The 21,660-nt window shown below is 45.1% G+C and overlaps 1 protein-coding gene across 1 annotated transcript in view; it reads left to right on the top strand.

Annotated features, from left to right (window-relative positions):
* The window catches only part of MYO10 (myosin X), a 252,256-nt gene that overhangs the window by 101,823 nt on the left and 128,773 nt on the right, over nucleotides 1–21,660 (top strand). Inside the window, exon 3 of the mRNA XM_020887818.2 lies at nucleotides 7,511–7,669. Coding sequence (XP_020743477.2) covers nucleotides 7,511–7,669 — 159 coding nt within the window. The remainder of the gene's footprint in view (nucleotides 1–7,510; nucleotides 7,670–21,660) is intronic.

Below are 21,660 nucleotides of genomic sequence, written 5' to 3'. Positions count from 1 at the left end.
AAGCCTGATGGGGGTTTCCTGCCATATGTGTACTTTGCTAGGATTAAAATAAAAGGGGATTGAAAATGGCTCAGCTGTTTTTTAAACTAATTAACTTCTTGATTTTCATTTTCTCATACAGAGGTGGACCCAGTGTTGGGCAAACCTTCTCTGAGGCCCCAATAGGGTTGATGGGTGGCCTTAGTTTTGTTCCCATGCTTAATCCAGTCCATCTTGTGACCAGTGAGCTTTTATTTCTGTAACAGGAGCTATTTGTTCTAAGGCCCCGTTTTCTCTAAATTGATTTCCTGTCTATTAATCTTCTATACTTTGCCCCGTTTCTTAACCTTTACCGCCTTTCTTCTAATATATGCCCCGTTGAAGTCACTCAGTTTGTTTTTAGTTGGGTTTAGAGGAATTCACTTTGCTATTGCATTTTGGCTGTTGTTTGTTCCCAAAAGATTCCTGTAAAAAGAATTCCATTCCTTAGCCCTAGAATTTTCTTTTTTGCTGTTTGGGGATAAAGTTGTGCAACTTGTACCCTGTTTGTTGTTGCATAGGAATGACTTCTGGTAGTTAAAAGGGCTCTCCTCAAAAATTCTTGAACAAGATGGTGAGTCTTACTAATCCTTTGAAATATTTCCAAATTAGCTATTTATTCAACCAATATACTTTAACAAAATGAATGCAGGAGCCTGTTTCCATTCCTTACTTCCTTAGGGTTTCTACTTTGATGTTACCTGATCAGTGAGGGTTGTCTTTAAACACAACATAAGTAACCCCTCTGGGTACTTAATCCCTTTGCCCTCATTTGTGTCTTCATAGATATTCATCACCATCTGCATAGTGTTATATTTACTTCTCCATTTCTGCTTTTTCCTTTCCCTTATTAGAACATCCATCATATTCCCAATGCCTAGAACACATCAGTAAATATTTGTTTGAATGTATGGATTTTCTTTGTTAATTTATCAGACACTTATCTATGTACCAGGCATCACTGTAAAATCTTTAAAATAGAATGGATGGTTCTCTCTGCCTTTCCTTCACACATACGTTTTCTCTGCTTTACCCACTGTTCTCTGCAATAATCACTGTTTTGAACAGCTGCAGCCCTCTGTTTTGGCATGATATTTCTTTTCCGTACATAACCTCTTATTTATGTAACTGTTACAGTCTATCCTGACTCTTTCTCTCTGAGGTCAGGAGAAGGAACAGCACACATTCTCTTGACTGCCCCACTCCTGGAATGGCCACATGCCTACATCTGACACAGCGTATATCTGAAAACCTACAAGAAAGTCATGTACTAAGGTGGGGACTCAATTTATAGTGATTGCCATTTTTTCAGAGACCATGTGCCCAACTCTGAGATGCTTACTTGGACTATACATTGTCTTACTGTTCCCAGGGTGTTAAAAAGGCAACAGAGTTACATGTGACATAAATACTTAGTCATTATGTACTCAGTCATGTCTGATTCTTGGTGACCCATGGACTGTAGACCACCAGCCTCCTCTGTCCATGGAATTTTCTAGGCAAGAATACTGGAGTGGGTTGCCATTTCCTCCTCCAGGAGCTCTTCCTGACCGAGGGATTGAATCTGTGTCTCCCGCATTGGCAGATGGATTCCTTACTGCTGAGCTACCTGTGAAGCCCACGATGGCCGCCACTGTCAGCCTAAATGTATTTAACTTTCTTGTTTGATGTTAATGAATTAAAATGAGGGTCTGATTCCCTGTGTTTCTGCACTGTTGAATTTCTTGGTGTTTTTCTGTAATACCTGGTCCCATCTTGGCTGTGGCCTAGCCCCATTGCATGCCCTCAGTGGCCCCAGACCTGTCTTACCCGTGGGGGGCACTTACGTGGTGGGGTGGCCACCTCCCTGTGAGGTGGGGCTGCTGGGGCTGACACTTCTCCTGGCAGGTGTCTGGGCCCGGGAAACAGCTGGGAAAGTGGCTGGACCTCAGAAGAGATGGCTGGGGTCTGCCCTGGCCTCGAGCAGTCTCTCAGGACTGGTTCTGACTGACCCTTGTGGTTTATGTGGCAGAAGTACCACCACTGAAGTTTTCATTTTTCTCTGGAGAATAGAACAAAACATGCCACTTTCTTCCATGGTTTATGGAAACCATTGGGTTGGTACTTTTGCTTTTCTTACTGTGTCACTCCCTTTTGCAGTAACATGCTATTTGTTTCCATATAGGCAACTCGTTGTTGTTAAGTTGTTAAGTAGTGTCCAACTCTGTGACCCCATGAACTGCAAACTCGGCAGGCTTCCCTGTCCTTCACTATCTCCCAGAGTTTGCTTGAATTCATGTCCATTGAGTCAGTGATGCCATCCAACCATCTCATCCTCTGCTGCCGTCTTCTTCTCCTTCAGTCTTTTCTCAGCATCAGGGTCTTTTCCAGTGAGTCAGCTCTTTGCATCAGTGGCCAAAGTATTGGAGCTTCAGCATTAATCCCTCCAATGAATATTCAGACAGCTGGTTGACATTGAAAATTAGAATTCCCCAATCTGCGGGTACTGTTCAAAAAAGTTACTTTGTGTGCACGTGCACATGTGAGCTTGTGTCGATCACATTTTTTGTGTTGTTTACATTTTGCTTTTGCATCATGGTGTTTTTATTTGAAGGACAAACATAAAAGTATCAGTGAAAAGAATCAGTTGAGTCACTCAGTGTGTCTGACTCTTTGTGACCCCATGGGCAGCAGCACACCAGGCTTCCCTGTCCGTCACGAACTCCCAGAGCTTACAAGCTCATGGCCATCAAGTCAGTGATGCCATCCAACCATCTCTTCCTCTGTCGTCCTCTTCTCCTCCTGCCTTCAATCTTTCCCAGCATCAGGGTCTTTTCCAGTGAGTCAGTTCTTCGCATCATGTGGCCAAAGTATTGGAGTTTCAGCTTCAGCATCAGTCCTTCTGATGAATATTCAGGACTGATTTCCTTTACAATTGACTGGTTTGATCTTCTTGAGTCCAAGGGGCTCTTAAGAGTCTTCTCCAACACCACAGTTCAAAAGCATCAATTCTTCAGTGCTCAGCTTTCTTTATAGTCCATCTCTCCATCCATACATGACTACTGGAAAAACCATAGCTTTGACTAGATGGACCTTTGTTGACAGAGTAATGTCTCTGCTTTTTAATATGCTGTCTAGGTTGGTCATAACTTTTCTTTCAAGGAGTAAGCGTCTTTTAAATTCATGGCTGCAGTCCCCATCTGCAGTGATTTTGGAGTTCAAAACAATAAAGTCTCTCACTATTTTCGTTGTTTCCCCATTTGCCATGAAGTGATGGGACCAGATGCCATGATCTTAGTTTTCTGAATGTTGAGTTTTAAGTTAGCTTTTTTCACACTCCTCTTTCACTTTCATCAAGAGGCTCTTTAGTTCCTTTTCACTGTCTGCCTTAAGGGTGGTGTCATTTGTGTTATCTGAGGTTATTGATATTTCTCCCAGCAATCTTGATTCCAGCTGTGATTCATCCAGCCTGGCATTTCACATGATATACTCTGCATGTAAGTTAAATAAGCAGGATGAGAATATACACTCTTGGTGTACTCCTTTTCCTATTGGGAACCAGTCTGCTTTTCCATGTCCATTTCTAACTGTTGTTTCTTGACCTGCATACAGATTTCTCAGGAGGCGGTTAAGGTGGTCTGGTATTCCCATCTCTTTAAGAATTTTCCACAGTTTGTTGTGATCCACACAGTCAAAGGCTTTGGCGTAGTCAATAAAGCATAAGTAGATGTTTTTCTGGAACTCTCTTGCTTTTTCTGTGATTCAGTGGATGTTGGCAATTTGATCTCTGGATCCTCTGCCTTTTTTAAATCCAGCATGAACATTTGGAAGTTCACGGTTCATGTATTGCTGAAGCCTGACTTGGAGAATTTTGAGCATTACTTTGCTAGCATGTAAGATGAGTGCAATTGTGCAGTAGTTTGAACATTATTTGACTTTGCCTTTCTTTGGGATTGGAATGAAAACTGACCTTTTCCAGTCCTGTGGCCACTGCTGAGTTTTCCAAATTTGCTGGTATATTGAGTGTGACACTTTCACAGCATCATCTTTTAGGACTTGAAATATCTCAGCTGGAATTCCACCAGCTTTATTCATAGTGATGCTTCCTAAGGCCCACTTTACTTGGTATTCCAGGATGTCTGGTTCTAGGTGAGTGATCACACCCTTGTTGTTATCTGGGTCATGAAGATCTTTTTTGTATAGTTCTTCTGTGTATTCTTGCCACCTCTTCTTAATATCTTCTGCTTCTGTTAGGTCAATACCATTTTTGTCTTTATTGTGCCCATCTTTGCATGAAATTTTCCTTTGGTATCTCTAATTTTCTTGAAGAGATCTCTAGAATTTCCCATTCTATTGTTTTCCTCTGTTTCTTTGCATTTATCACTGAGTAAAGTTTTCTTATCTCTCCTTGCTATTCTTTGGAACTCTACATTCAAATGGGTATATCTTTCCTTTTCTCCTTGCTTTTTGCTCCTCTTCTTTTCACAGCTATTTGTAAGGCTTCCTCAGACAACCATTTTACCCTTTTTGCATTTCTTTTCTTGGAGACGGTCTTGATCCCTGCTTCCTATACAATGTCATGAACCTCTGTCCATAGTTCATCAGGCACTCTGTCTATCAGATCTAATGCCTTGAATCTATTTGCCACTTCCAGTGTATAATTGTAAGCGATTTGATTTAGGTCATACTTGAATGGTCTAGTGGTTTTCCCTACTTTCAGTCTGAATTTGGCAATAAGGAGTTCATGATCTGAGCCACAGTCAGCTCCCAGTCTTGTTTTTGCTGACTGTATACAGCTTCTCCATCTTCAGCTACAAAGAGTATAATCAGTCTGATTTCAGTACTGACCATCTGGTGATGTCCATGTGTAGAGTCTTCTCTTGTGTTGTTGGAAGAGGGTGTTTGCTATGACCAGTGCGTTCTCTTGGCAAAACTCTGTTAGCCTTTGCCCTGCTTCATTCTGTACTCAAGGCCAAATGTGCCTGTTACTCCAGGTGTCTCTTGACTTTCTACTTTGGCATTCCAGTCCCCTATAATGGAAAGGACATCTTTTTTTGGTGTTAGTTCTTGAAGGTCTTGTAGGTCTTCATAGAAGCATTCAACTTCAGCTTCTTCAGCATTTCTGGTCAGGGCATAGACTTGGATTACTGTCATATTGAATGGTTTGCCGTGGAAACAGAGATCATTCTGTCATTTTTGAGTTTGCATCCAAGTACTGCATTTTGGACTCTCTTGTTGAATATGAGAGCTACTCCATTTCTTCTTAGGGATTCTTGCCCACAGTAGTAGATATAATGGCCATCTGAGTTAAATTCAGCCATCCAGTCCATTTTAGTTCACTGATTCCTAAAATGTCGATGTTCACTCTTGCCATCTCCGGTTGGACCACTTCTAATTTACCTTGATTCATGGACTTAACATTCCAGGTTCCTATGCAGTATTGCTCTTTACAAGATCGGACTTTACTTCCATCACCAGTCACAGCCACAACTGGGCGTTGGGTTTGCTTTGTCTCCGTCTCTTCATTCTTTCTCGGGTTTTTTCTCCACTGATCTCTACTAGCATATTGGGCATCTACTGACCTGGGGAGTTCATCTTTCAGTGTCCTATCATTTTACCTTTTCACACTGTTCATGGGGTTCTCAAGGCAAGAATACTGAAGTGGTTAGCCATTCCCTTCTCCAGTGGACCGTGTTTTGTCAGAACTCTCCACCATGACCCGTCTGTCTTGTGTTGGCCCTGCACGGCATGGCTCATAGTTTTATTGAGTTAGACTTGGCTATGGTCCATGTGATCAGTTTGATTACTTTTCTGTGATTATTCACTGTATATAAAAGTATACAGTAAATAAATAGGGGGTAGACTTCATCTTTGAATGATTGTTTTATGTACCGGAGTTTGTAAGTATGGTCAAACTGGTCAGCATATGAAGCTGAATGGGTGCAGTTAATACTCTACCCAATCAGCTGTGATGAAAGAATCCTGTGTAGACTTTAGAAGTCCATGTGTGTTCTATAATCAGTCTTGCATTGTCCGGGTTGTCTCCGGTACACAATACAATGGGCTTCCCTGGTGGCTCAGTGGTAAAGAACCTACCTGCCAATGCAGGAGATGTGAGTTTGATCCCTGGGTTGGGAAAATCCCCTGGAGGACGTGGCAACCCACTCAGTATTCTTGCCCAGAAAATCCCATGGACAGAGGAGCCTGGTGGGCTATAGTCATGAGGTTGCAAAAGAGTCGGACGTGACTTAACAGACAACAGCAACAAAACAATACAACAGATGTGCGGCACCCACCACTGGTTTTGGAGTTTAAAGCAAGATAGGGCTTCCCTGATAGCTCAGCTGGTAAAGAATCTGCCTGCAATGCAAGAGACCCCAGTTCAATCCCTGGGTTGGGAAGATCCCCTGGAGAAGGGAAAGGCTACCCACTCTAGTATTCTGGCCTGGAGAATTCCATGGACTGTGTAGTCCATGGGGTCGCAGAGTTGGACATGACTGAGTGACTTTCACTTTTAGGCTGTCAAACAGGCAAACCAGCTGTAATTTATTTATTTAACTTTTTTTTCCTTTTGCCTGCTCCCTGCTGCATGAAGGATCTTAGTTATCCAACCAGGGATTGAACCTGTGCCCCCTGCAGTGGAAGTGTGGTGTCTTAACCACTGAACAGCCAAGGAAGTCCTAAACCAGTTGTATTTTAAATCTGAGAGGGTTTGTTTTCCTAAAGATCAGAGGAGTGCTATTTATATATCTCAGTTGAGAAGGGATCGTGCCTAAGAATATTTTTCAGACTATCCTGAGAAGTTGTGTGTCAGTCTCTGAACAAATGTACAGGCTATATGGTGAATTTTGTGACAACACTTAAATTGAAGAGCTTTATTAGGAAGCTTTGAACTATATCCCATGGTCCCTTGAATATATTATACAATGAAATCAAATTACTTTCTGAAAGGTTGGTCAGCCAGCTTCTTAACTGCTACTGCTTTTGTATCAGTGGGAGAAAAGTGAACTGAAAATGTCATCATTTCTGTGATTCCCATAGGAGGGTTAGTACTTGACCGAATGTCTTTTAGGAACATCAAATGTCAATTGTCAAAATAATTTGCTACCATTAAAAATAGGTGAGATTTCCCAAGTGGCGCTAGTGGCCAAGAACCCTCCAGCCAGTGCAGGAGACATAAGAGACATGGGTTCAATCCCTGGGTCGGGAAGATTCCCTGGAGGAGGAAATGGCAACCCACTCTAGTATTCTTGCCTGGAGAATCCCACTGACAGAGGAGCCTGGTGGGCTATAGTCCTTAGGGTCCAAGAGTCTGTCACGACTGAAGCGACCTAGCACAAAAATAAGTAGGTGGCATGAAGGAAATTTATGTGTTCTCTGCAGTCTGAGTTTTGGTGGTGGATTCAGGATCCTTTCGCTGGTATTGTACTGAGATTGTATTGCAAGTTGGGAAACGGTCGGTGGAAACTGTTCATTGCCCATAATTAAGCTGTGAATTCATTCACCCCACCAGGTATTCACGTACAAGCAGAGCACAGTCACACACCAGAAGGTGATGCCCATGCACCCCATGGATGAGGAGGGCGTGGATGACATGGCCACGCTGACGGAGCTCCACGGGGGTGCCATCATGCACAACTTGTACCAGCGCTACAAGAGAAACCAAATCTATGTAAGTTGCGCTCTCGGTCCCTTCAAGATCCTTCCACTCTTTTCCTTCCTCTTGCTGCGTCACACGGCATACAGGATCTTAGTCTCCCGGCTAGGGGTCAAATCCATTCCCCCTGCAGTGAAAACGTGGCGTCTTAACCACTGAACCACTGGGGAAGTTTCCAAACTCCCTCCAGTTTGAGTCTGTTTATTTTTGTTTTCAGAGAGTATTTCCTTTTTGAGAACCTCCCGTTCATCTAAGTAAAAGCTATATTTCTAGTTTTGGGTTGGTTTTTTTTTTTTTTTGCCAAATTAGAGATGTGGGTCCATAAATCATGTTCTCGTGTTGATTGCCTGGACTTTATTAGCAGTCATGGCTTTGTAGCAAAGGGTAATTTGACCTCTTTCTTCTCCTGAGTGCATTCTGTTCCTAAGTGTTCTGTTCCTTAAACAAGTCACGCAGAGTGGTTTGACTTCCTCAGTTAAGGCTGGGAAGAAATGTGGCTTTGCAAACAAGCAGACCTGAGCTCAAGCTTTTTTTTTCCTTCTCATTTTCTTGGTTTTTTTTTTTTCCCCTTTTATGGATTTTCACTTTTTTTTTCTTCTGGCTCTGAGGCCTATCTATCTACAGAGATGTTTCTTTTTATATATATAATTTTTAAAGGTTACATTCCATTTACAATTATCACAAAATATTAGCAATATTCTCCATGTTATACAGTACATCCTTGCATCTGTCTTGTACTTCCCTCTCCTCCACCCCTATGTTGCCCCCCTTCCCTCGTCCCTGGTAATCACTTGTTTCTTCTATCTGTGAGTCTGCTTGTTTTAGGTTACACTCACGAGTTCATTGTATTTTTTAGATTCCACATATAAGTGATATCATACAACATTTGTCTGCCTTACTTCACTTAGCACAATGCTCTCCAAGTCCTTTCATATTCTGCAGACGGCGAAATTTCATTCTTTTTATGGCTGAGTGATATTCCATTTTGTATATGTGTATATGTATGTGTGTAAATATCATATCTTCTTTGTCCATTCATCTCTTGGTGGACACAGGTTCCTTCCATATCTTAACAATTCTAAGTAATGCTGCTGTGAACTTTGGGGTGCATGCATCTTTTTGAATTAGTGTTTTCATTTTTTTTCCCAGAGATATACCCAGGAGTGGAATTGCTGGGTCATGTGGTAGCTCTGTTTTTAGTTTTCTGAGGAATATCCATACTATTTTCCATAGTGGCTGCACCGATGTACATTCCCACCAGCAGTGTAGGAAAGTTCCATCTAGGGGACATTTGGGTTCAAGGGAACCCGTCTCATTTGTGGGATTGCTCTTTTGATTGGAGACACGTCCTTGTATAAAAAACAGTCATGCACATTTCTCCTCAACTTTTATGAACTCTGTGCCTGTATTATAAAAGTAATACCCGAAAATCACTTCTGTAGTCATCCCTTTCTGACATTAAAGTATAAATTACGTCATCTCTCCAGAATGATTTGCAGACTTTCTCCTTTCCACCTGCCTTTGTTAGCAGGTCTTTACTGGGCAACTGCTGATAGGTGTTTATTTTTCTTGTCAAGTTCAAATTCATGCAGTTTTTTTAAAAACCCAAATTTTAATATTGTAAAAACCCTTCATCTTTCAGTAGTTTTTGTTCTTTAGGAGTTAACGCTCAGTTTTGGTGGTATGCCTGTGATTATGATGAATAATAATATCAGCTTTTCCAATAGCTAGGCTTCCCTGATGGTTCAGTTGGTAAAAAATCCACCTGCAATGCAGGAGACCCCGGTTTGATTCCTGGGTCCAGAAGATCCGCTGGAGAAGGGATAGGCTACCCACTCTAGTATTCTTGGGCTTCCCACGTGGTTCAGCTGGTAAAGAATCCACCCGCAATGCAGGAGACCTGGGTTCCATCCTTGGGTTGGGAAGATCCTCTAGAGAAGGGAAAGGCTACCTACTCCAGCATTCCGGCCTGGAGAATTGTGGACTGTATAGTCCATGGGGTCGCAGAGTTGGACATGATGGAGTGACTTTCACTTTCACTTTCAATAGCTAGCAGGTGCTAACTGAAACTCGAGACCCTCTCAGTATTGTGGTTGCTCTAGTTTATCCAACTTTAGACCAGGAGAGGAGAATTGGGAAATAGGGAAGAATTAGATATTTGTGGACCTAATGCAAAATTTTCCTCAGCTTCAAGAAAAGAAGGTGTTTATTTGCCTTCTTTTAATAATAATGGGAAAGTGGCATTTTTGCCAGATTGACCTAGTACTTGGCAAATATCTTCAGACAGCCTTGTATAGGGAAATTGAGTCGCCTTCTAGCCCTCTGACTAGCCTTGCTTACACTCAGCCCCTAGAGACAGCATTTTCCATATGTTCTTCAGAAAAGGTAATGTTCATACATGTTTCTGTAAAAGTGGCTGTGTATCCTAATTTGTGCATGTGCTTGTTGAACAAACGTGGGCTTTCTTCTGTTCCCATCTCAAAACAGCTTCCTTCCCACCTACACAGGTGTCCGGGGAAGCATGTGCCTTGGCTGCGCTTTCAGCATTAAGTCTTTGACACGACTGTGTGACTTTGTTTACAGAGCCGTTTCCTTGCTCAGTTCGTCAAGGACTGACTTTGTCTCTCTTGAGGCAGGGACAGTGTCGGGCACCTGGCAGTTGTGCCATATGTAAAACAGATGCCATTCATGTTAGAAGTGACATAGTTGGTGATAAAAGTGAAGCTGGGTTTAAAATTTCTTTATTGGTACCTCTTATAAATGAATATTTCAGAATTCATATCCTTCTGTCTTTAGATGTAAGTTTTTGTTATACATTTAACAGTCAAGAAAAAGTCAGTTAGGGGGAGAACTACTGAAGAAGGTTAAAGGACAGAGCCTTTTAAAGCTCCCCTCCACCATGATGGTGATGTGAACCTACAGCTAAATAGCCCAATAAACCATATGAATAGGATCTCGATTTTTTTTTTCCCCCTGGAATGAAGATCTTTTCTCTCCCCTTTGAGGGAAAAACACAGGATTTGTGTACATCCAATTTACAGCTCAGGTCAGTTAATTGTACCCTATATGCCTTCCTTTTAGAACCTAGATAATTGTATTGTTATATATAAAGCAGCCATCTTGGATGTTCATTACTGAAGCTGTTTTTAGTGGATGCTGGTACCTGTCAGACACTGCTCTAAGGGGACAAAACCACCACCTGTTAGAAAAGCACAGCCTTCCACCTTTATCCCAGCCCTGAGTGATGCTTGTCCATATTTTAAAAGGGGGGAAAATGGCTTGACTTGTAACAGAGGTGCTGTGTTAGTTTTCTTTTGCTGGCATAACAAATTACCATAGCTATGAATTTTTTTGCAGTTTTGTAGGTTAGTGTGAAGGGGTCTTACCAGGCTGAAATCCAGGTGTGGGCATGCTAGGCTTCTTTCTGGAGCCTCTAGGGAAGAATCTGTTTCTTGCTCTTTCCCAGTGTTGGCACAGTTCAGTTCCTTGCGGTTGTAGGCCCAAAGTCCTCATTTTCTTGCTGGCTGGCTGCTGATTCCTGGCTGGTAGAGGCCTGCTTCCTTCACATTCAAAGACAGCAACCCTGGACCTAGTCCTTCTCATGCTTCAAATCTCTTCCTCCTTTCATCTGATCTCTAACCAGAGCCAAGAGAGGTTCTCAGGTTTTAAAATTCATGCAATTAGATAAGGCTTACCTGGGTTAATTCCCAGTCTCAGAGCTTACAACCGTAATCATATCTTGAGTGTCTTACGTGCAACATCACTTAAGTCACAGGTCCTGGGAATTGGGTGAACATCTTGGTGGGGTTCAGTCCTGTCTGACTCTTTGCGACCCCATGGACTATACAGTCCATGGAATTCTCCAGGGCAGAATACTGGAGTGGGTAGCCTTTTCCTTCTCCAGGGCATCTTCCCAAGGGCTTCCCAGGTGGCGCTAGTGGTAAAGAACCTGCCTGCCAGTGCAGGAGATGTAAGAGATGTGGGTTCGATCCCTGGGTTGGGAAGATCCCCTGGAGGAGGAAATGGCAACCCACTCCAGTGTTCTTGCCTGGAAAATGCCATGGACGGAGGAGCCTGGTGGGCTACAGTCCGTGGGGTCGAGAAGAGCCAGACACGACTGAGCGATTAACAGTACTACTCCTTGGTGGGGCAGGGAGGGGTGCGTTACTCTGCCCGCCATCGTTTGAGCCCTGTCACTGAGAAGGAGCCTGTGTGTGGCTCCCCCACCACTCTGGATCTTGCATCATTTGTTGGCTTTCTGTTTTGGGCAACACAGGTTGCTGGTAAGCAGACCCACCTCCAGGTGGAGGGGTCAGTTATTTGTGCTAAGAAGGACCATTAACTTCCCCTCTCCTTGAGGGCTACTCTTATTGACTGAGAACATTATAAGACTGCAATAAAATCTTTCTTCTAGCTTTTAGCATCCTCCATTCAGATGTGGGTGGACTTTCCAGGTGGCCTAGTGATAAAGAATTCCTTCTGCCAATTCAGGAGAGGCAAGAGACATGGGTTTGATCCCACTGGATTGTGAAGATCCCCTGGAGAAGGAAATGGCAACTCACTCCAGATTCTTACCTGGAGAATCCTATGGACAGAGAAGCCTGGCAAGTTTGGGGTCCTTGGGGTCCGTGGGGTCCTTGACAGTCCGTGCGGTCACAAAAGAGTTGGACATGACTTAGTGATTAAATAACAGTTCAGATGTGGGTAGAGAGCTATGAAGGCATAGAGCACTCAGGAGACAAATCCAAGTTGAGTCCACTTTTCTCTGCTCACCTCCCTATATTAACCATTTAAGTTTTTTGTGTCAGTTTAAAAAATTTTTAAAGCTCAGGTGTCATCTGATAGTATCATTATTTCTTCAGGGATCTGCACATTCTAAGCTTTCAGGCATTTGTGTGGTTTTCATCCCAGGTAGCCTGCCATTGCAGGAGACGTAAGAGACACGGGTTTGATCCCTGGGTCGGGAAAATCCCCGGAGGAGGGCATGGCAACCCACTCCAGTAATTTTGCCTGGAGAATCCCTCGGACAGAGGAGTCTGGCTGGCTGTGGTTCATAGGATCACAAAGAGTCAGACAAATGACTGAAGCGACTTAGCATACACTAACATGAATGGTTTTCTAACCCTTTAAGACTGTTCCGTGAAAATCTAGACTTCATTTTACAATTTTTATATTCATCTTTTTGCCAAATTTCTGTTGATTTTTCACTTTTACTTATCAATATTAAAAAATAATTTTTAGCCTCAACAAGTAAAAGGTCACATGTCTTAGCCCTCATACCGGATGGGGCTGTTGCACAACAAAATGGCCAGTGAAAGCTTCAAGAACCTTGCTAACCTTTGTATCAGTACCTCTCTCCCCGTCTTACTCATCTTGTAACATGGGTCGTTATTTGGAAAGTTCCCACCTGGAACTTGGGGCTGCTCCTTCCGACCACAGAGACTGTGCAGACCTCGGAGGCTGTAGGTCTGTGTGACTCCAGCCTTGCCATTGGTCTGGTTTGGCTCTGACCCCCCAGGTTAGAGGACTTCCCAGGTGGCTCAGTGGTAAAGAATCTGCCTGCTGTTGCAGGAGATGCGGGTTTGACCCCTGGGTGGGGACGGTCCCCTGGAGAAGGAAATGGCAACCCACTCTAGTATCTTGGCTGGAGAATCCCAAGGACAGAACAGTCAGACACAATTTAGCAAGTAAACAAAAACAACAGTAATAATAACCTGGTTTAGAACAGCTCTGTTCTTCCCACAGTTGCCTGGCCCGAACCCCTGCCTCCTGCCTAATACAGGATCCCTCCCTAGAACTTCAGGCTCTCTCACCTAATGCTCCACTTTATCAGCTTTCACATCCTCTGGTGACTTCCCAGATGAGAATTCTGCTTATCACGGCAGCTCCCGATCTGTGACCCTGCCCCAGACTTCCCCCCCAACCTCTTGTCTCTGGGTTTCCTGGCACCTTGGAGAGGGTCCCCTGAGTCCCACCCTGGGAAGAAGTGTCTCTTCCCACCACTGATGAGGCCTGATGCGGACAAGGCCCCACACTTGTAAGTCCCTAAAGACTCGGAGAAGAGGGGTGTGTGTTGTACAGAGCGATAAGAGGTGGGGGGAGGGAACAAATGGGTGGGTGAGAAGGAGAGCTGGCTTCCTTGGAGAAGGGGCGGCAGCAATGATACTACAAAGGAGGGCTGAGAGTTGATTAGAAGAAAAGGCTAGAGAGATGCCTTTTTTGAAGGTGGAGAGATGAGAGTGTTTTTGGTGTGATGGCTTTGCTAAACTGAGAGAAGATTCCTTTGTTTATGGAATCTGATGTTTGGGGAACATCCAGTAGTTAGTAGGATGCGTAGGCTGGGGTCAGGACATCTTTAAAAACAGTGGTTCTGGACTAGATGCGTGGGTCGTAGGGGACTTTTGGCAATACCTGGAGGCATTTCCGGTTGCCACAGCGAGGGCAGAGGATGCTGCTGGTATCTGTTAATAGTTGGTAGAGACCAGGGATCTACTAAACATCCCCAGATGTAGAGGACAGCCCTCCTACAAAGAGTTATCTGGCCTAAGATGTCAGTCATCCTGAGATACCCTACCTTACTTAAAGCTAGGCAGCAGTGTTTGGGCTTGGTGGTAAAGAGACTATATTGTCCTTGCTAAAGGCTTTTGAAGAGGCTGCTGCTGCTAAGTCACTTCAGTTGTGTCCGACTCCGTGCGACCTCATAGATGGCAGCCCACCAGGCTCCCGCATCCCTGGGATTCTCCAGGCAAGAACACTGGAGTGGGTTGCCATTTCCTTCTCCAATGCATGAAAGTAAAAAGTGAAGTTGCTCAGTCGTGTCCGACTCATAGCAACCCCATGGACTGCAGCCTACCAGGCTTCTCCATCCGTGTGATTTTCCAGGCAAGAGTATTGGAGTGGGTTGCCATTGCTTTCTCCATTTGAAGAGGCAGTTTCCTTGAAAAAAGTTTAGAAGGGTTGATAGGGAAGTAATGTGATACAGTCTACAGAGGGTAGGTTGGGTGGGAGAGTGTTGTAATAGCTCAAAGCGGGTAGAAATGAGGGTTGTGGACCACAACCTGATATGAAGAGCTGACTTACTGGAAAAGACCCTGATGCTGGGAAAGATTGAAGGCAGGGAGGAGAAGGGGACGACAGAGGATGGATGGCATCACCGATTCAATGGACATGATTTTGAGAAAAACCTAGGAGATAGTGACAGATAGGGAAGCCTGTTGTGCTGCAATCCATGGGGTCACAGAGTTGGACACGATTGAGCAACTGAATATCTGCAACAAAGCTGGGAGTGAGCAAGAAAAAATTACATGTGATACCCATGGGGGAGGGGGTAAGGGAGGCAGGGCTAGCTGTAATCATGCCCTGATGTCCCCAAGAACTGTTCTGACAGCTCCTTCAGGAGAGGAGAGTGGGAGAGATGAGCTGGGTTTTGGATGCTTATTGCATCATATTCTCTGGAGCCTGAATCATTTCACATTCTGTGCCCAGCATCTAAGCACCCCCTGGACCAAGACAGATGAGGTCTCTGTTTGCATTAACTGTCAGCTCTGTGTCCAGAGTGAAGGGACGGCCCAGCCAGCTCTGTGGTGTGGCAGTTTTGTTTTCTGCCCCACAGAAGAGAAACACGTTGTCTCCGTCACGGGGTTTGTCGTGCTCTGGGTCAGCTGCCTGTGGGAACCTCCTGTCTAAGGAGCGGGCTTGCAACCACATCAGGGGTCGGCTGCAATTATGGGCTTGAGGATGGCTCCAGAGGAAGCCCCGCTCTGTTCCACCCACCTCGTGGCTTCGTTTGTTGGTCTTGCTGAGCAAACAGGACAGAGCTGAGAGTCAGATGAGTCCGTTTTAAGATGTGGAGCTGTGTCTAAAGATAAACGGTTGTGAAAGCACAGAAGATGCTTCACAGCTCGTGTATTTTTAGGTGTTTCAAAAATAAAACCCTCCTCTGGTAAGGTGGCCGTGCAGACCGAATGTGTAAATGAGTTTGTTGTTCCCGAATTAACTTCCAAACCGGTAAGAGGTGCTGGCAGGCGGCTGCCTGTTGAAGCCTTGTGAATTACAAGTGAGTTCACCTGGGCGGCCCGCAGTGTTCAGGTCAGGCCAGCCAAGCTGCAGCGTTCAGTGTTTCGGGCATGCAGATCTCAGCCTGCGATTCATTTCCTGGATTCATTCAGTCTTCCCAGAGGAGACTTTTGGGGGTTATTTCCCATCCCTTTCCAAAGCCAGTGTCAAGTAACAGCGCGCCTCTCAGGGACGGCCTGAAGACTGGATGTCCAGCAGGCTTGGCATTTGTCTCATACCAGGAACAGCTGAATACAGTGTGGTTTGTCAGGGTTTTTTTTTTTTTTTCACATGAAATCAAGACTGGTGTTGCCAGAAGATGATTGTAACCATCTGTCTGACTCTGTATTTTTAAACTTGACCAAACATTTATGCTCTTGAGTTGCCGTTTCTGCATCGGGCACACGGTGGTGGCAATTAGAAACTTTGTTTTTGTTCATTTTTTCCCCCTTTCCGGCCTCTTTTGGGTCGGATTCCTTTCAACAAGGGAGGAATATGAGTCAGAAACACACTCAAATTAAGTGGAAATGTCACTTCTAAATGTAAGAGCTTGACTTTAGTAATATATCTTGAGTTACTGGTTATGATCCAGTTTTCAACAAACTTGAATGCTTAACAGTTTGAATTGTTTAATCGGATGAGGATGGCAAATCCTGTTAGGGAAGAAGGTGGGTGTGGAGCCTGAGAACTCAGTTAAAGGGGGAACTTGTTGGTGCAGTGATGAATCCAGGTGCCTCCAATGTCTCTACATTGACAGCACTGCCTGTGTGCCAGGCTGTGTTTGCGGCTCCAGGGATGCAAAATTCCTCTTCATGATGGTAACCGTTTCTTGAAATATTGAATAAACAAAAGACAGCGCCCCTCCAGGACCTCCTCGCTTGTTGATGAAGACGGACACGTCATACCTTTGACAGTGGCTTGGGGCGACGATGAGTGTGATAAAAGTGCTGGAACACAAAGAATGAGCATCGCAAGAAGAGGTGAGGGAGTCAGGAAAGGATCCCACCTGGGGCACTAGTGCCGAGTTTTGAAACACTCCTAGGGGAATTCAGCCAAGAAGGAGGGCAGCTCTTTCCTGGCAGAAGATCAACAGAGACTTGGAGTAGCGTGATTTGTCCACCTGCAGGACAGGCAAGAACCTGCAGTGAAGGCTTTGTGCAGCCGACTGGCGAGGTTGTCAAGAGCAGGCGAGGAAGGGCACTGTGTGAGTGAGTGACCTTGAATTCATTCGTGAAGCCTGGCAGGGGACAGTGTCAAAGGTGAGTTCTGGGAATGCCCACTCTGACCATGGGTGATGGATGAGTCCAGCAGGTGTATCTGGTCTAGGAGGAGAGGTGACCAGCAAACCAGATGGGAAATGTTGGGGTTCCAAATAAGTCCTCGGGGAGCTAGAGTATGATATTTACAAAGAGGTAGAATCTCGGTGTTTGATTGGGTTTGGGGGCAGCAGGCTGTATTGCCCTAGGATGACTCCTGGATTTTTGGTTTGTCCATTTGGGTAGGCCATGGTGCCATTTGTGAAGATGTGGCAGTGAGTGGAGAAGCAGGTGTTTGGGGGAGGCCAAGTTGAGGGCAGCCAAGTGGAGATGCCCAGCAGACTCTTGAGTACACGGACCCTCAACTTAAAACTAGAGCTGCAGTCCAGAAAGAGATTTGGAGGAGTGAGTCATGGCCATGGTTTAAACTGAGATGACTGAGAGAGAAGGAATGAGGAGCAAGGTGTGCTGTGCTTAGGCACTCAGTTCTGTCTGACTTTTTGTGACCCCGTGCACTGTAGCCCACCAGGCTCCTCTGTCCATGGGGATTCTCCAGGCAAGGGTTCTGGAGTGGGTTGCCGTGCCCTCCTCCGGGGGCTCTTCCCAGGAACTGAACTGGGGTCTCCTGCATTGCTGGCAGATTCTTTTACCAGCTGAGCTGCCAGGGAAGCCCCCAGGAGAATGGTGGGTGGAGAGTAAATCTGGTTAGTGGTCCCCACTTCTTGACAAGTACCTTCCCTGTAGGGGAGAGATGGCAGTGACTTGAACCAGTTTTCCTGGTGCATTTGAGGTTACTTGATCTACATCCAGCTTTTCAGGACCATGTGCTGAAACACCGTTGTAGTTTTATTTTCATGAATGAAAACAATAATACGCACCTGTGATTTATGTAACACTCGCCCATGGTATTTGGGTGGAATAACAGAGGGTGTGTTGTTATTACTGATCAGAATCTGGGGCCTGGAGGGGTTAAGCCGTGAACCAGGGAAGGTAAGTCCAGGATGAGGACTTGGGGTCTTCTGACCTGACCACAGCGTACTGTCTCCATCACTTCTTCCTGTGTTGTAAAAATGACTTTCCAACAGTACCACGGATGCTCCACATGTGCCAGCAGAATGTATCTGAGGCCACTGGGTCACTTTTAGTGTTCTTTTATACTCTTTTTTTTTTTTTTGGTGGGGGACAGGATACTAGGTATTACACCCTTTGTTGTTGTTCAGTCACTAACTCGTGTCTGACTCTTTGTGACCATGGCACACAGGCTTCCCTGGTTTTCACTATCGCCCAGAGTTTGCTCAGACTCATGTCCATAGAGTGGATGATGCTATCCAACCGTCTCATCCTCTGTCACCCCCTTCTGCTTTTACCCCCAATCTTCCCCAGAGTCAGGGTCTTTTCCAGCGAGTCAGCTCTTTGCATCAGGTGGTCAAGGGATTGGACCTTCACCTTCAGCATCAGTCCTTCCAATGAATATTTAGGGTTGCTCTCCTTTAGGATTGATGGGTTTGAGCTTCTTGCTGTCCAAGGGACTCTCGAGAGTTTTTGCCAGCACCACAGTTGAGAGCCTCATTTCTTCAGCGCTCAGCCTTCTTTATGGTCCAGCTCTCACATCCTTACATGACTGCTGGAGAAACCAGCTCCGACCAGACGGACCTCTGTCACGATGTCTCTGCTGTGCTGTACTTAGGCCTTTTGAAACCTTGAATTGCTAGGCTATGTCTTAAAGCAATGAAGGGAGTTTCTCTCAACGTTTTATAGCAATAGGCACTGCAGCTGTTCCTGATTATTAAAATGGGCAAGGAAATGTATTTTTTCGGTGAGTTATGTGGAACTCCTCTGACTAGAAAAAAAATTTTATGTGCTTCAAAATAGAATATACTTTCTATTTCGGAAAAGCCGTTAAAATGACCGGCGATTTAGTCTCATGAAATTCGGAATCCAGTGTGAGGAAACCAGCCCATGGCCCCGCCTGGTGTCTGAGAGCTGCAAGTACCCTGAGTCCCAGAGCGCACGGCGTTCATGACCGTTTTTGGAGCAATGACAGCAATTGCCTTTTTATAGAGTGAGCGTGGAAACACAGGCTCTTCACTGATTCTTTCAGCTTTCACTCTAGTAGATTTTTACATTCATAGGTGTCTTATCAAGTGTGAAACAGATTGCCAGCCCAGGTTGGATGCATGAGACAAGTGCTCAGGGCTGGTGCACTGGGAAGACCCAGAGGGATGGGATGGGGAGGGAGGTAGGAGGGGGGTTCAGGATGGGGAACACATGTAAATCCATGGCTGATTCATGTCAATGTATGGCAAAAACCACTACAATTTTGTAAAGTAATTAGCCTCCAACTAATAAAAATAAATGGAAAAAAAAAGTTTGGCAAAGAAACAAAAAAAAATAAATTCATAGGTGTCAATCCATTTAATTCTACCAGCTACTAATGTTGTTATCCTTGCTTTACCATTGAGGAAACCGAAGCACGAAGAATTTAACTTGAACCAACAGAGCCAGCATTCAAATTCAGACTGTAGCATTTAATGACTATAGCTCATTAATAAACACAAAAATACGAATAAGCTTTGCTATGGTATTATTGGGCTTCCCAGGTGGCTCAGTGGTAAAGAATCCAGCTGTCAATGCAGGAGATGCAGTTTCAATCCCTGGTCCCGGAAGATCCCCTGGAGAAGGAAATGACGACCCACTCCAGTATTCTTGCCTGGGAAATCCCATGGACAGAGGAGCCTGGCGGGCTGCAGTCCATGGGGTCGCAAAGAGTCAGACACGAGTTAGCGACTAAAGAGCAAGAGAGTGGTCCATGGCACAAGCATGGAACACGTGTTTTCTCACCGCTCTTGTGACTTCTTACCACATTGCATCTTTTGCATCCCTTGATACTCAACTTAAAACTAGGCTGTTCTCCTGTCCCCCTCTACTTCTCAGTCTCCATGTTTACTTCCTTGTCGAGCTTTCCTTGTGATTCAACAAATCTCTTATCCATGCAGCCTTTGTTTTAGTGACAGAATAATCCCCACAAGGTGGTATGTTCAAGGTAGTGTGAGAAAAAATAAAGGTGCCCTGGCTTTAATTATTTTTGCTAATGGACCTCAATCCCTTCATATAATGTGAAGAAAGTGTTAGGAACTATGACTTTGGTGGCCATGTTGACTTACACCTTCCTTTGTGGAGGGGAGTCCAAAAGGATCATTTGGCATCAGTATGGGCACAGACAGTGAAAATGGGAAAGTCACCGAAGCTGCCCCCACTTCTGTAACTGTTGGAGAAAAATTTGTTAGGTCGGGCGTCACCTCCACAAGTCACCTTCCTGGACGTGCTCAGGCTCTTTTCTCGAATATTCTGTGGGTTGACCCTGAAGATTGCGGGAGCTGTGAAAGTTTTATGCAGGGGAGTGTCCGTCTTCAGATGTTCATTTGTCAAGGGTATAGCTGGGATTGAACACACAAGACTGAGTGGGAAATGAATGAGGAAGAAGACTCTCGGGGATAATTGAGCAAGTGTCAGAGGGGTGTGGATGGAGAAAAAGGGGGTTGATTCTAGAGTTAATTGAAAGTGGGGTGTGGCCAGCACGTGGAGACAGTGGCCACGGACGGTGAGGCTGGAGAGTCTGGGACGGGTCCCGTCCCGTATGCTTGTGGGTGAGTGGGGAAGGGGGGAGTCACCGCAGACCTGTGGGAAGGCACCCCCGATTAGGATCCAGCGTCCTGCCCTCGCTCACTGGATCTGCTCCTTCCTCTGTCAGCGGAGGCAGCACCGGCTGCCGGGCTGCCCGTCGGTCAAGGTTCTGTCGACATGTCTGCGTGGGTCACTTGTCTTCTGCGCCCCGCGGTTCTGAAACGTCAGTCAAGTTGTTTTGCAAACACGAAGACCTAATTGTCATTTGAAATCCGGTGTCAGGCCTGTTGAGAAATGACTCAGGTCATTAGTGAGGAGGTGAAACTGTAAAACGTGTGCTTTCATGTTATAAAAGCCTAGTCGACCTCTGGAACTAAGTGGAGGTGCTTACCTTAAGAGGCGTTTTGATCGCTTCATGAGGCACGGTTTCCCATAATCTTAAAAAATAGCAGTGAAAAACTGGGTTCTTTCTCCATACCAGCCAAACACACATTTTACATATGCTTTCCTTTTTTTTGGAGGCAGGGAGAGAGTCAGATGATTGAATTTGGGCTCAAATTCAGTCTGGTTTTCTCTTGCCCCCTGTTGGCACAGGGGAGCCCTTTGGCTGAATTTACGGGCAGCCACAAAGTCTATAAGACAGAGTATTCAAGAGTGGGACAGTCTTTAGACGTGTTGGGATGATTTTTGAGCCAGACACTAGCTGGGTGTGAGCTCATGGGCCAGCTTTAACTATGTGTTGGGGACCAGGCTCAACTGGGGAAGGTATGGTAATGTTAGTGGGTCGTGGGCATAACCACCACTGGCATGATACTTGCCATCCTGGGGGCTGCCTTAGTGTTGACCATCTGCTGATCAGAGAGCCCCGCTTCCCGCCCCTAGAATCTCTGGGGATTGGGTGGGAGGCATGGGAGGGTCATCTGTAACTGCCACACCACAGACCTCATTGTCTCTCTGAAAGACCTTAAAACTACTCATTGGGCCAAGTGCAATGTGAATTACTCAAAAACAAAACTAGACTAGGCCTAAGACGTTTTGGATGTTCTGGCTTCACCTTTACTAACAAACTTA

This window comes from Odocoileus virginianus, chromosome 14 (assembly GCF_023699985.2).
Source record: "Odocoileus virginianus isolate 20LAN1187 ecotype Illinois chromosome 14, Ovbor_1.2, whole genome shotgun sequence".
NCBI classification, from domain to species: Eukaryota; Metazoa; Chordata; class Mammalia; order Artiodactyla; family Cervidae; genus Odocoileus; species Odocoileus virginianus.
Note: the sequence above shows the minus strand (reverse complement) of the source record. Positions and strands in the feature narration are given on the sequence as shown.